The sequence below is a fragment of the Cheilinus undulatus genome, linkage group 16 (genome assembly GCF_018320785.1).
Source record: "Cheilinus undulatus linkage group 16, ASM1832078v1, whole genome shotgun sequence".
Classification (NCBI taxonomy): domain Eukaryota; kingdom Metazoa; phylum Chordata; class Actinopteri; order Labriformes; family Labridae; genus Cheilinus; species Cheilinus undulatus.
In genome coordinates, this window is record NC_054880.1 from 37516976 (window position 1) to 37533912 (window position 16937).

The window sequence follows — 16937 nt, forward strand, 5'->3', positions numbered from 1 at the left end:
GGAAGTCAAAAGGTTAATGTTTGCTTAAAGGATCTGTGGTTTTATGTAAAATTCTTTGGCTAAATATCCCAAAAAGTTAACTTTTCCTCTTCAATGGTGCCGTTTTAACTCTGTGATCCACTGACCTCTTGGTGACCCTTTGCTCTTGCTGCAGGATGAGACGTAATGTTGATACAGTGATGATTTACGATCGAGAGTCCACGCATTGTGTTGAATTTTGAAAGAACCTGATATTCTACGCTTGTGACTTCCTCTTTTGGAGCTTTCTGATCAACAGATATTGACACGGTTTGGCAGTGTTCGGTGCTGAAAATAGGCTGGGGAAATGCTCTGATAGACTAGAGAGGGAGTGATTTTCTCTGCAGTACGATTCGCCAGCGGAACACAGTGCAGTCTCTGTATGTGGAAATTGGAGGTTAGGGTAAGGCTGGGTGTTTTCCACAGCCTCAGAATAGGATATGTATCACGATACAGAGGCCATGCTATGATATGTATCGCAAAAAACATTGATTTGGGGTTAATAGCTGGCAATTATTAAATGCAATTAAAGTAATATTCAACTTTTTAAACCTAAAATGTTCCACCCCATTGTCTCTCTTGCTGTGGTATTTCATATATTTAGATTTCACTGTACCATAAACCCATTTGAATTTGTAAGAATGACTTTTTGCTTTACATCGCTACAGTACCAACAAGTGTGGATTAAACAGCCTTGATAACACTGTCTGAAGCAGCTGTCTGAAGCCATTTTTGTCAGTCCTGCTGTTCTACACATGTCTTTACAAAGCCTGGTGAGCCTAGCTGTTGTTGCTAGCATCATGTGTTGATGAAGACTGGTGTTGCTACAGTGTTTTAACTTGTTTTCACAGAGCTTGCATGACTCACTCCTTACTTCCTGGTGTTTGAAGAAACCCAACATAATCCAATAAGTTTTCTTTTTAGTTCTGCTGGCTGTAACCTGGTGTGAGTACCAACTTGTTTCGTTCGAGTGAGGCGTCCACTGCATCATGCAGTTTTAAGGCTGCTGTTGGCTTTTTTGTTAACTGCACCACAGGGGATGCAGATGTTAAAACTGCTGTCACAGCATTTACTGCCAGATCAATTCTGTAAATCTGTATCAATACATATATCTGCAAGGTGCATGTGACAGTATATTGCCATATCAATTTTTTAGCACAGGCCTAGTTCAGGCTGAATGCTCATGAGTTTAAAATTTTGGGACACAACAGTGATGTATCACATCTATCTGAACAAAGATAGTAAGGATGTGATATGACTCACTCCTCATCATCTCTGTGATGAAAAACAATGCAAAGTAAACAGCGTTAAAACAGGCATCCGAAATTCATTGACATGTTGATGTTCAAGATTCGTTGCATCCCCACACAGAAGTGTGCCATACTTGAGCCCTGTATGGAGCCCTCAGACTAGACTTTGGGGATCAAACGTGCACAGACCTGGTACAGATTGCCCAGTGTGAGAGAGCCCTCAGAGACAGTGTGTGTTTGTTCTTCTGACCCTCTCTTTGTATCTATGCAGGAATACTCCATGAAGCAGCTAGCCAACCTAGTGAATGTTTGCCTCGGCTCACACATCAACAAGAAGGCTCGTCAGAAGCTTCTGGCAGCAATCGATGACATTGACAGACCCAAGAGATAGACTGACGGCCAGAGCTGACCCTGAACGCATCATCATCATCCAGTCACAGAGACGGACACTCCAGCACAGAATGTCTTTATTTCCACTTTCACATTGGGGTGTATTGAACAAGTACAGACGCTGTATACATCAATGTAAGCTAATACGTTAGCCGTATGCTAATTGTATATTAATCCATAGTCATTGTGTGGTCAAAAACACAATTTTTTGACTTGTTGAATGCACCTCACAGCATAAATACTAAAAACTTTCATCATCAAGCATGCTGCAGTTACTCTACATATACTGAACATGGATCACAGTGCACACTTTTTCCTTTTCATTTACTAAATATGCTGCTTACAAAGTTTTATGCAAATGTCTGCAACCACAACAACTTCAGATTCTCCAGTAACCATGCAAAGATCGTTCACATCCCAATTAAAGAATGTAAACTTGAGATGGCATCTCATCTTTTTTTGCTCAGTTTCTCACATGACTCCCTTCTTCAGATTAAAATACTATAATACTTAATTTCAAAGTCCTGTAAAACGAGTTTTGTATGAAAAATGGCTGGATTACAGATCAAAGAAGAGTCAGTAGGGGTTATTAACCTCTTCTTTCTGTTACCAAGCTTCATCCTTTGGCTGAATGTCCTTCAGATGTATATTCGATAGATCTTGGTTCTTTTTCCCCTCTTTGATTTATCATTTTCCTCTGGATATTATTTTATTTCAGGTTATGTTTTGTGCCTGGCTGGATTCTTATGTCTGTGTTTGTTTGTTCTGTCTGTCGTTGACATAAATTTAATATAATAATGATTATGAAAATAATATAAATTGCTATAGTTAGCATATTGTATATGATCTCCTGCTGCTTTTGATTGTTTGGCATTCATCATATCTGAGGAGAAAATTACTTTAATGTTCTGGAGTCAGTTTTTGAAAAATCAGGTTCCTGGCCTTCATGCTGACTAGTAAAATGTTGTTTTAATATCAGTTTCGGACTCTGATGATGTGATTTCTCACAAATCTGCGACTGAACTGTGTCAAGAGCTTTCCTCTGTGCTTTAAAGCCCCCCTCCTGTCGTCTCCATTAGGCCAGACCTGCCGAGAGCGCAGATTGATTTTCTGCTGAAGAGAGTAAAAAAAAAAAGACCTGGAGTTGCAGCTTTTGATACGGCTTCATATTTCCTGTGCAACTGTTCCATGAAGAATACTGTAAATGTGAATGTTTTGAACAGTGTATGTATTTATTTCTCGCTCTGTGTCTTGTTTTGGGGTTTTATATGATGATTGCTGGAAGTGTGCTGCCATTGATCACCTCTCAGCATCTTGTAACTTATCAGCTGAAGCTAAAAGGTATATTTAAACTTTGTCAGAATTATGTTTAGGGTCAAGTGCACTAAAGTGAAAATAATCAGTAATCAGTGTTTAACTGTAGGTTGATCCAAAATGATTCTAACATAATAAACACACTAATAAGAAGACTCTTATGGCCTCCTCCTTTATGACTCATTATCCTCACATATCATTATATCCAACCTTTTGAAACTCTAATTCCCGGCAGTTTTCTCTGTCGTTGTTAGCCTTCATGAGAAAATATGAGTGCTACCTTTTAGCAGCACCTTTGTCATCTTAATGATACTCCACTCAGCCAGGAGCAGGACGCTGTCCCGTTAATTAATGTGGCTTCCTGTGTGGTTAAACCCTGCAGCCTTCCTGTTTGGAAGGAGCCTGCTGATCCTGCTGAAAGAGCTGTGAATGGCTCAGTTTCACTTTGATGACTGTTTTTATTATGCACAATTTTAACCTTTCTTCTTGTCATTAAGTACAAGTGGGTCACACATGAAGGATACAAACAATTAGTAATCATAGACTGTGTAAAACATGGACATTTAGGCTTAGTGATGACAACCATGTGTTTCTGAAGAGGTGTTATTAAACCTCACTAACTGAGGAACAGGCAAAGAGATGCAGCCAAGCAGGGTAAATGAATGTCCATTTAGCTCTCCTAGTTTGCCATCTAGCTAACATTTCTAATGATGATAAAGTCAGCAGTTTAAGGACAGTAATGGGATATAGCTACGGTAAAGCCTAGCCTCTCAGCAAACAGCTACATCACACCTGTCTGTCATCTTAGGCATGCTGTTTATTATGCACAGGACACTCCTTAATCCCACTCCTGCTGGATTTCTTACCATTACCACCTACTCCTGCAGCGCATGCCATTCACTCCCACCGCACTCATAATAGTTCTGACCAATCCCACACAGATTCTGACAATCCACATCAAATGTTTGGAGTAACAAACGGTGCTTTTCAATAATGGAATGGCAATATTAATGTGTTCACAGCACCACCCTGACAAATTTTCCTCCCTGAATGAAGAAAAAGTCAAAGAAAATAACCCCAACAGTCACATCCTTATCATGTGTAACAGTGCCACACATGAATAAAAAAGAAGCTTGGAGGTTCAGATTAATTTAACCCTTCATTATGGTTTAGTAATAGCAATATCAACGTATTTATTCCCCTTTTTTTACACACCATTTGTGTTAAAGTCAAACAGAGAAGAAAATATTTCCTGTTCTCTAGAAAGTTTGTGTGTCATTAAAAACTGCAGCGCACTTCCGTCAGCTCTCACCAACAGCAGATTAATCTTAAATCCATTTATGCTGTACTTTTACCGTCCACATTATTAGATGCTTATTGCAATGAGGCCAATTTGCATGGAAAGGGGTGTTTCGTTCCCCAAATGACTACATATGAGCTCAGCGTCTCTGCGTGCCAGTGCGTATGCGGTGATTGGCCTACAACAGAATCAGGGGAGCATTGAAGTTGTAACTTTTGAATTATTTACCGAGTTTTAGAGTACACACTTTATTGTGGGGCTTTAACAAAGCATCACACCATATGGCTGCACAGAGACAGACACATATTCAAACATGACAATAAAAAATAGTTTCCATCTTTTATCGGGTGTTTGAGAGTTTAGGGCCGTCTCCTCTTTGGCATTGTGGTGGAGTGAATGAATGTTATGCCACATCATGGTGCCTTCCATTTCATCTCGGAACTCGGAAATTCCATGCCACCAGTTTGATACGTCATCAAGAGTGCGCCCTGAATTGGAATTCTGACTCAAAAAGTCGGTACCCCCAGACAGGTCCAGGCAAATGGAAGGCATTTAACTCAGGTGTGATGTCATTTCCAACTCACATATCTAAGGTAAATGTAATGGGAATGGAATGGGTGCAGGGAGGGGGGCAAACTGAAGCAAACGCTGCAATAATTTTGGATTCTAAAGAAAATCTTTACATTTTTATGATCTTTTCATGGCACCAATTTTTAAACCAACAAACCCAAGAAGTCTTCTGAAAGGTATTAGGGATAACTGAAGCAACGGTGTGACATGCAAATGGAAACAGACACACCAACACACCGCCAAAAATGTGGAAAATTTAAAGGTACATTATCTTTTTTTTAATATACTGGTCTTTATTTATATTTTTGGTTAAAAACCAATTCACGAAGTCAAAGAAACTGCTTGCAGAGCACAAAGACGGGATTATCGACAGGCACAGACCTGTGGAAACTACAAAAAATATCTGCTGTACTGAAGGTTCCCAAGATCACAGTGGCCTCCATATTTCCCAGGTTGAAGAAGTTTGGCACAACCAGGATTCTTCCATGAGCTGGTCGCCCAGCCAAACTGAGCAGTCAGGGAAGAGGTAACTGAGCTCCAGAGATCCTGTGTGGAGATGGGACAAGGTTTAAGGGCAGAGTGACTAGACAGAAGCCTCTCCTCAGTGCAAAATACATGTAAGACCACTTAGAGTTTGCAAAATAAAAACCTCTTAAGGACTCTCAGACTGTGAGAAACAAGATTCTCTGGGCCAGTGAAACGTAAATGGAACTGTTTGGCCTCACCCTAAACATTATGTCTGGATGAAACCAGGCACCTTTCATCACTTGCTCAATGCCATTCCAACAGTAAAGCATGGTGGTGGAAGCATCATAATGTGGGGGTGTTTTTCAGCTGTATGGACTGGGAGACTGGTGAGGTTTGGGGGAAAGCTGTGGCTAAACAGACGCCTCTCTTCAGTGCAAAACACAAGAAAGCCTGCTTGAGTTGGCATAGCTGTGCATGAAAACCATAAATGGACTCAGTCAGGGTGTAGAAATATTTCAGCAATGATCTTGAAATTGAGACATGTAGCGCAAGCTCACATAGCTAGCAAAGCCAGGGTAGCAATGTGAGCTTGTGCTACATTTGTTAATGCTCATGTAGCTAGGTGGCTATGTTACCTACGCAGCTGTGGTATTGTAGCTGTAGCTACATTTGCTAAAGCTCACATTCAGTGAGAAAATATTAAGTGCTGGTACACCCCCTTTTATCACACGTTGCAAACAGACAGGAAGTGTGCATCTATTTAGATGCTATCATAAATCATACATGAAAGCTGTAGGCTGTGGAGGACAGGAGAGCCTACCGGCAACTGGTGAGCAGTCCTGGTATGCTGGGAAAGTGCCATTCAGAAGTGGTGTTACTGCAAATAGGTGCATACTGGCCATCTTAAAGCACTGCTTACATCACTATAGCTTACTTAGCTACATTGATTTACATAGCAACTTTCACTACATAGCCAAAGTAGCATGTAGCTACTCTTTATACAGGTTTAACCAATTTCTTCAAAATTCCAACAGAATGCCTAAACAAAGCACAATGGATGCTTTCGATCCTCCCCTATCTTTACTGCTTATAAGTGGAGCTTGATTTTTATCTGCTGAGGAACTTTCCGTGGTGCTGAAAGATGTACTGATGAAATATCCCCTTTCAACATGAACTCATACATGTATTAACGGTAAAATGACAGTGTCCTAAAAATATAATCACCCTACTCTTTGTCCCTTTGCCAGTTTTTTTGTTAGTTAATTTGACAGACCTATAATTCACCATGAACCTTGGCATCATAATGTCAACAGAGGCTGTTTTAACACCAAGCTGTTATTTGCATTGTCCAAACTGCAGATTTTAAAGGCAACTAAAATTAATGTGTTTTTGCAGATTGTGTCATTTGCTTTTAAAAAGAAGCATTAGAGGCTATTTTCATAACTTGCTGATGATTTCTTATGGGAGCTTTTTAAATCCAAGGTGTAACCTTGCTTCTCATTATGCGAAAACTTTGCCTACTGTGGTTTGATATGTAAGTATTATAAACTTCATGTTTGCTTTAATCTAAATGCTGCTGACATAATATTTGTGTGAGGCTACTGACTTACTTGTAACAGAAGTTTAGAGGTCGAGGGATGCTTGTTCTGGATGACATGAGTCCTATGGTTGGTTTATTTATTTGTAGTTCCAGCTGGCCAGTCCAGTTCTCGGCTGCCTTGCAGGTCTCTACAAGTATCCACCTGTGTGCTCCACGCTTTACCAGTGAGGGGATAAAAAGACTTTGCTGGCTATAAATGATGCTTCTTAGCAGTGACTCAAACAGCATTGATAAAAGACCAGCGAAAATGGAACTGGTGTGTCTCTCAGTTCAAATTTCCTGTATGTTTCTATAGGTTTCTGTGTTTTCTGCAGTTTGTGTGAAACTATTTGACCATTCAACCCTAGTGTGTTTTTCTTGCAGGGCTTTTCTCACCCTCCTGCCTTCAAACGCTCTGATTCATGACCTACCCCACACCGCTGTCCCCCTGTCCTTGTGTTCAGCATTTGGCTGCTCGGCTGGATGGAACCTCCTGTGTGGCTGTGGCCCAGATCCCCTCTCAGATAAAAGAGCAGGCACTCTTTGAGGCTCCTGCATGTCTGCCAAATTTCATTGAGCTAAGCTCATAGTAATCATCATCACAGATTCACATGGCCTCTCTGCCCTCACTGTCTGCTGATATGCCCTGACATACACTTTATTCATGTCTACTCAGACATATTTAACTCGTGCTGACAGAGGCTCCTCATGAGTTTACTTCACTGCTGTGATTGACTAGACAAGATGTAACGTTTATGGGCTGATTGTTCATGAAAGAGTGGAGTTGTTTCCTATCACTGGTCACCATCTATGATGGAAATTATTTTCAGGCACATTAAAGTGTTGATAATCATTCTTAAGTCTGATTAACTTTCATGTGAACTTCCTTCAGTAAAACTTACTTTGCTCAGAGCGTCCCAGCCATCGTCCCCCTGCAGCGATAAAATTAGTTTGGCTGATTACACCTTTTATCAGCTTGAAAATGGGAGTTGTGTTAGCAGTTTTCTGAGGTTCAAACTCCATTAATATAAAAGGATTAAAGCCTCAGGAGGCTTGGCCTTACATGTCAGCTGCAACAAAACTAACACAGGGAGCAAGCATGTTAATTATAGACCTGGAGAGACACTGGAGGAATACATAATGCTCCACCATGGAGGTACCAAACACAGTAACATAAAAGGATATTTCTGCATTTTTGAAGTTGGGTTGTATAAGGCACTTGGTAATAGTAGTGGCACTGGTTAGTGATTTCAGTGAGTGTTTCCCCTTTACATATAGAGAAGCTTGGCCATACAGTGTGGCACACAGGTATGAAAACTTGGAGTAATTTAGTGCAGTCAGGCTAAAAATGGGCTCAAGAACCAATGCTGGCTCAGTTATATACAATATCGCAATCTTTTTAAGCATTTCATTTTTCACCAAGAAAGCCTCTTTGTTTGTCAGTGCAAGTTTCAGCAACATGCTACAGCATCTGATTAGCTGTTTGGGTCTGCGGACTTCATCAGGAGGAACAACAAGTAACTCATCTAAAAATATCTAATCAGCTCAGGTTTCCACGTCAACAGTTGGCTCAATGTTTTTGTAAACATATCAGGCCGACTGTAGCTTGTCAGGTTGTCAGACAGAATAATAAATCAACCACCATAAACTTACTTGGACGACAAATTTCCATTTAGCTCTCCTGGTTGATGTCAGTTTCTCCAATAATCTTCAAAAAGTTGAAAAAGGTTGGTAAAACTTTGGGGTCATTAAGGCAGGGAACTCGGGATGGGAAGTGATGCAGGTTGCAGACATTTGTGAGCCGCTATCGTCGTCAGAAATGTCCTGAAGAAGTCCCACTGATGATGAGGCTCACAGTTTACACACCTACTAGCAGGTAAGTTACGATCTCTCCTGTTAACCAGTCTCAACTAAAGTTTCTCCCCTCTCTTTTTCATGAGTCTCCTTCTGTAGAAGTACCTCTTTCTCCGCCGCATAAACAGTCCCCTCGTATCCACAGTAAATGACATGACGTCATCTCTCAAGGCAAATTCGCTCTTGTTTCCTCTAGCAAACCCACAGACTTAAATAGCTGTAAAGGTACACTGGGGTGGAAGAGCACTTAGCTGGTAGCCGAAGCTTGTATTGCAGACACAGAGGCCTCCTGGTTTTATCCCACTTCCCTTCGCTCTGCTCCACTAAAAACTGCACTTTTTGTCCTGAAGCCCAATCATTTGTCACGTCTGGTACTGAGATGCTTCTGTCACGTGATACTGTGAGATTAAAAATATAGTTGCATTGCTACTAAGCACATTTTTAAGAAAAAAGACTTGAAATTTTCAGATTGTAAAGGCATAAAAAAATCAACTTTTTTTGTTTGTTTGAAAAAAAGTTTTTGAGGCTGTAAAATGTGACTATAAACTTGAAAGGCAAAATCACCTCTTTCGAATCAGTGCATTGTTGTCTTATGAAATGTCCCAGCTTTGCCTCCACTGGCTGAGAAAGCAAACAAAACCACATCATCTGCAAAAAGTGGAAATGGAATTTTGAGGTCCTGGAACTGGAAACCTTTCTCAACAGGAGGTCTGTGCTGCCATGATCTTAACCACACTCAGGAGCACTCTCTTCATACATTTTACCACTTCATTGCACACCACTTCCTGGGTTAGTTCAGCAGCATTCTTTGATTCTCCAAGGAGTGCATGGCTAGAAACTCCCATATGGATAGATAGATTAATAACAATGCACACTGAAAACAGCAAAATTAGTTCAAAAGCAATGAACACATAGCAGCATGAATCTAAATATGAGGGTGCAACAAGCTTTATGCTATAAAGGAGGAGGCTGGGGTGGAGGAAGAGGGATCAGCAGCTGTCAGCTGATTATGGCTGGGTGTATGACTACTGTGTCCTGCATGAAATAATGCTGAATCAAAAGATAGCTTTAATAAAAGTTAGTTTAGAGTTTTCTGATTGTTTTCTCAACTCTGGACTGGTGAATTAGTGTCTCTGTTTAAATGTCCTGTGAATTAGCTGCTTGAAACATCTTAGATTTGGATTAAAGACTATTTTACTTCTTCAGGTTAGCCGTCAGTTATCTGACAGGGGAAAGACGGAGGTTTCATCCCAGGATATATTGGAAGAAAAATCTATTTTAGGTGTTGGGCAAAGTGGAACCTACACACATGAAGTCCTTTCAGTCTCAATGTCACACTCTGTAAGAGCAGAAAATCGAAAACTGTAACCAGGAAGCTGTGCTCAGTTTAGATGAACCCTCCTGAGTCAAGAGTATTCAAAGGGTTTCATTAAAGAAGTTTTATTGCTTTAGACCCACTGTAAAACAAACCTGAGGTAATGAGAATGTCTACAACCATAATGAAACAGTAGATGTGTCTATGAGGCAGAAGAGAAGCAGAAAAATGTGTTTTAATATGTTAGGAAATATTTAATACGTTTTTCAAATGCATGAAGAGGATAATTCACCCTTAATTCAAAGAAAATATATTTAGGCCTTTCAGTGATTCAGTAAAGATTCAATAAACACCTTAATTTTTATTAATTTAACAGATTTCATGGCAGCAGTCTCTCCTGTTATTGACTGGTATTACAGATTGAAGCCTCTAATTGGATGTCAGACACCGCTGCATAAACTTTTACAACGGCCCTCTGAGAATTGTGCTCCACCAGTCGCTGCTAATTTGTTGCTTGAGTAACTTTGCTGGGGTGGAAACAAATGTGTGTGGTCCAAAAACAAGATTAAGGTCGGAAGACCTTGTAAGAAACATCAGGGGGGCAGAGAAAGAGAGCTGTCTCCCTGCAGGAAGCTCTCAACTTCAAAAACCTGATTTATGCTTCTGCATCATATCTACAACATAGCATGTGTGGTAGAACCATGCAGCCCTGAGCCTTACACAAAGGCCTGCTCTTGGCAGAGGAACATTTCCTCATCATGTCTCCTTCAGTGACAGAGCGCAAGAAATTCTCCCTCAGCTCACTCTGCAGCCACAATCCTTCACCCCAGTGCTCCTCTTTTCTCTTCTCTTAAAACTATACATTAAATCTTCAGTGGTAATCTCCATTTAGCATACAAACCTTGTTCATTCTGGTTCAATTAAATTATCTTCTCTATTGAAGACAAAAAGTAACTTGTTGAGTGATGAATCAGGCTTCTCTGTTTGGCAGACAGATGGATGAGTCTGGGTCTGAGTTTGGGCTTGGCCCCTTATCTCCAGTGAAGGCCAGTCTTAGTGCTTCAGCATACCAAGATATCTTGGACAATGGTATGCTTCCAACTTTGTGGCAACAGTTTGGGGAAGGCCCTTTTCCATTCCAACAAGACTGGGACCCAGTTCACAAAGCAAGATCTATAAAGACATGGTTTGATGAGTTCAATGTGGAAGAACTTGAGTGACCGGCACAGAGCCCTGAGCTCAACCCCATCATCACCTTTGGGGTGAACTGGAATGGAGATTACAAGCCAGGCCTTCTTATCCAACATCAGTGCCTGACCTCATAAATGCTCTACAGCAGGGGTGTCAAACTCAAGGCCCAGGGGCCAAATCCGGCCCATGGTGCAGTGTTACCCGGCCTGCAAGATCATATCATATTTTAATTAGAACTGGACCGCAGGTCTGAGGTCTGGAGATTTTTCTACAGTATAGAAATAAAAATGTAACCTTAAAGATTTGAAATATCCTTTAAGTCCTAAAAATTTTAAAAAGTAAAGAGTAAAAATATTGAGAAGTAAGGAATGAGGGAGGGACATGAATTTGTGATTTCATTTAATATTTTCAATCTGCATCTGAAAATTTTGACTTAAACTTAGGATTTTGACTTTTTATCTAATATTGTGGACTTTAAGATCTCAATTTTGGATTTCAAGTCATATTTTGAAATTTCAAGATCATAATTTCAAATTTAATCTCATATTTTGCCCTTTAAAACTCCTAATTTTGACTTTTAATCCCATATTTTTAACTTTTTAAACTCATGATTTGGAAATTTATCTCGTATTTTGTCCTTTTAGAGTCACAGTCTTTAAATTTTAAGTAATACATCAACCTTTTAAACTCTAAATTTGGGTTTTTTTATCTCATATTTTGACCTTTTCAACTCCTAACTTTGATTTTTTATGTAATATTTTGAATTTTATCTCATATTTTGAATTTAAACACAGCTCTTTGTTACACAGCAGTATATTTAAATATACTGCTGCTGTGGGCAAAGCTTAACCTCCTCCACCCCAGCCTCCTCCTTTATGGCATAAAGCTTGTTGCACCCTCAGATTCAGATTCATGCTGCTTTGGGTTAATTGCTTTTGAACTAATTTTATTGTATTCAATTTGTATTGTTATTAATCTATCAATCCACGTGGGGGTTTCTAGCCCTGAAGAGTCGAAGCATGCTGCTGGAATAACCCAGGGAGCATCTTATGACCAGAGTCTTCTCTGCCACAAGAAACTGTACATCCATTTAGTAATAAAAAGGTCAAATGTTTGATGAGTGTTCCTGACTGAAACTGGTTTACATTTACTTATTGTATTTTGTTTTTTTTAATTTTCTTATCTGGTTGAAGTAGAAATTCACATTTTATTCTTTAAAACTAAATGCTCTCTAAATAAAACTGGAAAGAGAGAATATAACGTTTATTGTTCTGGAGGAAAGCTTCTCTTCAGCTCTGTAGCTTCATATATAAAGGCTCATAAGATATTAGAAACATTTGATATAATGCTTGTCAGTTGATTTATATAAAAACATAAAGGAATCGTTATACCACAGCTGCCCTGATGAATCATATATTTTAGTCGATATCTCCCAGTTATAGACATTTTAACAGCAGCATGTTTTGATGCTTTTGGAGATACCCTCTGACAACACAAAGTCGATACTCCTGTCTCTCAGGCATGTGTATTGATCGGTTTTCTTGTGGATTTCTTTATCAGTGTAAATTACCCATATTTACACTGTGGTGTAAATAAGAAGTCTCATTCCAGAGATTAAGGTCTATTGTCCCACAGGGTAGATCAGATAAAACTTCAAGAAAGTTGTCTGGAGGCAGAAGGAGAAACTTGAGTCTGTCTTTGTTTCATATGAGCTTTTATACAACAGGCTACGTATTCTAATGGTCAGTGACATTTCCACTCAGAGGGCACTGAACATTAACTTCTCTTGAGGGTAACTGCCTCAGTGTTAGGTCATTTTAAAGGGCGGTTTCACCATGCTGTAGGGTTTATTCTTAATTCTCTGGAAATGAATTGTTGGAGTTGAAAAATGTAAGCGTCAGCCTCACGCTGGCACTCAAATGAGAGTCAAAGGATGGCAAAGCTGGGACACAGCAAACATCTGTCGAAAATTCAAAGGCAGGCCTGCTCTGTATAGCAATATTGAGTTAATCTACAATCTACTTTAATGCAATAACTGGGAATAATCAGGCAATGGAAATAATAATAAAACTGTGTACAATATTCAGTCAGTAGTTGGACTTTTTAGATCTACCTGGTGATGACATGGTCATAGCTGCATCATCTTTCCCCTGGCCAAGAATCTGCTCAGAAAAAGGCCACGTCCATGCAACTGTCCTCATCCAATGACAAAGATCTGTGACCCAAAAGCCTCAGAATATCAGCATGGCCCTTGATTGGACCCACTCATGTTTTGTAGCAAGAGATTTCAGCAGCGGTGAATTTATTTGATGTTTCCTGGAAACCACATTTTTCATCAACATTCTGACATATTTCACTGTTTTTTTATGTATTTCCCTCCATTTTAGAGAAGGATATTTGTCTTTCATTTCACTTAGCATGAACATCTCAGCTCTGCTTGAAACATGTTGCTTCACAGCACTTTTGCTACTGCTAACCCAGCCATGCAGTCTCTATTTGCAAACATTTGTGATAGAAAATGGGTCATTCTAAAGAGCGTGGTGCTGAGATCCATGCCACCTTTGCCATTAGACTGTTTGTGAAACTTCATCCATGCTGGATATTCCTCAGTCAGCTGTTTTGGACAGTGCCATGCTTCCATCTTTATTGCAGTAGTTTTAGGCAGGCTCTTTTCTGTTCCAACAAGACTGTACCCCAGTGCACAATGCAAGGACTATAACGACTGGTTTGATGTGGAGGAACTTCACTGGCACCTTTTGGATGTACTGGAACAGAGATTGCGAGCCAGGCCTACTGGTCCAACATCAGTGCCTGACCTCATAGATGCTCTAAAGAATGAATGAACACAATGTTCGCTGAAACACTCCAAAATCTCATGGAAAGCCTTCCAAGAAGAGTGGAGGCTTTTAGGGCTGCAAATGGGGGGCTAACTCCATGTTAAAGTACATGTATCTGAATGTGATGTCATTACAATCCCTCTTGGCGAAACGGCTTTCAAGTACTTTTGTCCATATAGTTGAAGAAACATCTCTCCACCTAAGGCTCTGTCACTGCTGCACAATAGTGTTTCATCCTTTAGCCCATCTGCTCAGTACAGTAGAGAGGGGAGACGCTGACATCTCATATTTACTTTTAGGCACAAAACTAGTGTGAACTGTAGTATGCTGCCAAACTTCATAAGTGTTGGTGCTTAAAGGTGATTATGGTGCTGCTATTTGCTGTAGCAATGCTGTTGTCTTTATTCATCAGGGCATTACGAGTCACGATGTTGTGATTGTTCTTGTGATTAAGTCTAACAAATGCACTGATGGCTCAGTTTAGTCACAAAGAGGGCATGTAAACAAATTATTCCTGTCAAAATGTTTGTTTACAGAATTAACAGCAGCACTGTTGAGTGTCTACGAAACTGTTGTGCACAAGCTTCATGTTTCATGTTGGACGCTGAGCTGGGCTAAAAATAAGTCTTCTTTATTGATTCAATAAGGTTGCACAGATATTACAACTGTAAGAGCCGTTTCCTTCCTTGTGTAAAGATGGTCAGACTAAACCTGCTAAGGAGAGCTGCAGGAAAAAACTAATGACACCAAATGTCTGCATTCCTTTGACGGTTTTATTTGTGTTGTGTCACATCAGTAAGCATGTGTATGCATGCTATTTTTCTTTTTGCATACAAAGGTATAATATTATCTACCTGTTAAAAGCATTTGTGCCTAAAAGCCACTCTGCAAAACACTGAATATTCATTGCATTTTAATTATCTTGCTAAAGCATGTTTTCAAACTCATTCTTACAAATGACTCACATCCAGTGAGGCCATTAAGTGATCCATGAATGAGGTCTGCATGCATACAGTAGCAGAGTGTGAATCACACTAATAGGCTGAATATTCAAACTGGTAAACAAACAAAATGAGCACAAAAGATAATTTGCAGGTAATTTCATGGGTCTTGCCCTCTCGTATCCCGGCTTTCTCAAACACCGTAGAGTGATGACTTTAGAGGAGTGAGACAGATAACAGTGAAAGAGTCTCTTTAATATCTCACACATCTAATTATGTTTGCGGTTTAATCATGGCCTCACACATAAGCAAACATTTCTGATGAGCTGTGTGTGAGCTCAAATACATCGCTACATTTGAGGAGTGAAGGAGCGTGTTCGTCTAGAAGCTCCTGTCAAAGCAGCCGGAGACCGCTGTCCTCAGATTACCTCATATCATACATTTTGAACATCAGATGAAAACTAAATTATATTTCAGTCTCCTGATGAAAACTAAATGCATTTTTCATCACTTTTAGTCATCAAAGATCTAATTAGAGCCAGTCATGAGGCTGTCTCAGACTACACAAATTCAGTCAGATATTGGCCCGACTACATTGTTGCTAACCTTGCAAAGCAGATGAATCTGCCAGGCTCCATGTCTGTCATCAGGCAAATCCATCTTGAAAAGCCTTAATCCACATCATTTGTGCTGAACAGCACGCTGTTCGGGCCAATCAGCATCATTTGAGGAGAATGAGGTGTTAGCTATGGGTGGGGTTAAGTTATACTAGCTGATTGCTATGGCTTCCCTCAGTGCAATGATTAACTTGGATGTAGCTACAGCATAGCGGCAGTTTTATGAGAACTGGACCATGTTTCTGTATTAAATAAAGAGTAAACTAACACTTGAAGCTTTTCATGATTTAAAAGATGTTTTTGCTCTTCTCCTGGTCTGCTTCAGCAGGGGTTTGTGATCATGATGGATGGTCTCTCAGTGTTCAGTGTTATTTTTTTGCTCCCTTTTTAAATCTTAGTAGTATCTCAGGGGTAGCATTCACGCTTTGGTAGCATTTTATGACAAGGCAGAAGAAATCGACAGAACACCGGTGTATCCTCCTGCTGCGGTAGCTGTAAGCTCGGATGCAGCTGTAGGAAAGTGGCTGGTAAATCCAGACTGGACCACATTTTCCTTTGAAAAAAGAACTAAAATTCACACCAAAAGCCTGTCTTGGCAGAGAAGATGTTAACGCACATCCCAAAATCGGCCATGGCATAAATGTATTAACCGAAGAGCTCCACCATTCACAACTACAGCAGTGGAAGCCTGTCTGCTCAGGAGAGGCACATGCACATAAGCTTATTTTATCCGTCCCTCTGATTGGCCCATCATGGATGTGTCAGACAGTGTTCCTCCAATCACCTTCTGAGAATTTTTTGAAAAGTCCCACCCTTCCCAAACGCTTTCCGTGGGAGCTTTTTCCAGATGAATGTGAAATAGATCTATGCAGTCGATTTATGACAGTCAATCTGGCGTGTCAGGTTACATTGCTGCTGCTCATCATCATATTTGGCCCAACTTTGAGCGTCAGGAACCACAAACGCTCTTGTTGTGTGACATAATCAATGATGCATCCAAGACACCCCACGAACATGACTCAGCAAGACAAGCAAGCTAGGATTTTTCTTGCATCATCATTTGACATCCTGACATTTACAACAAGTATCCCAACACCTACCTATAAGGGAGAACATTTGCTCCTATCTTTGCATCATTAATTATGAGTGAGTCCCTTTTTCTCCCTCTGGGGATTATGTGTACATACAGTACACAAACTGTATGTATAAGCTAGGATAAATGGGCATTTTTTCTTTCTCACATTTATGCTGTACCTCAAGATCTTTCTGAAGGATATCCAATCAAGATTGTCC

General features: G+C 40.1%; 1 protein-coding gene across 1 annotated transcript in view; it reads left to right on the forward strand.

Moving 5' to 3' along the window:
* Window positions 1–3127, forward strand: part of vps50 (VPS50 EARP/GARPII complex subunit) — a 203554-nt gene extending 200427 nt beyond the window's left edge. The window contains exon 28 of the mRNA XM_041809537.1: window positions 1540–3127. Within this exon, the coding sequence (XP_041665471.1) occupies window positions 1540–1659 (120 nt within the window). The 3' untranslated portion in view covers window positions 1660–3127. The remainder of the gene's footprint in view (window positions 1–1539) is intronic.
* Window positions 3128–16937: the final 13810 nt, after the last annotated feature.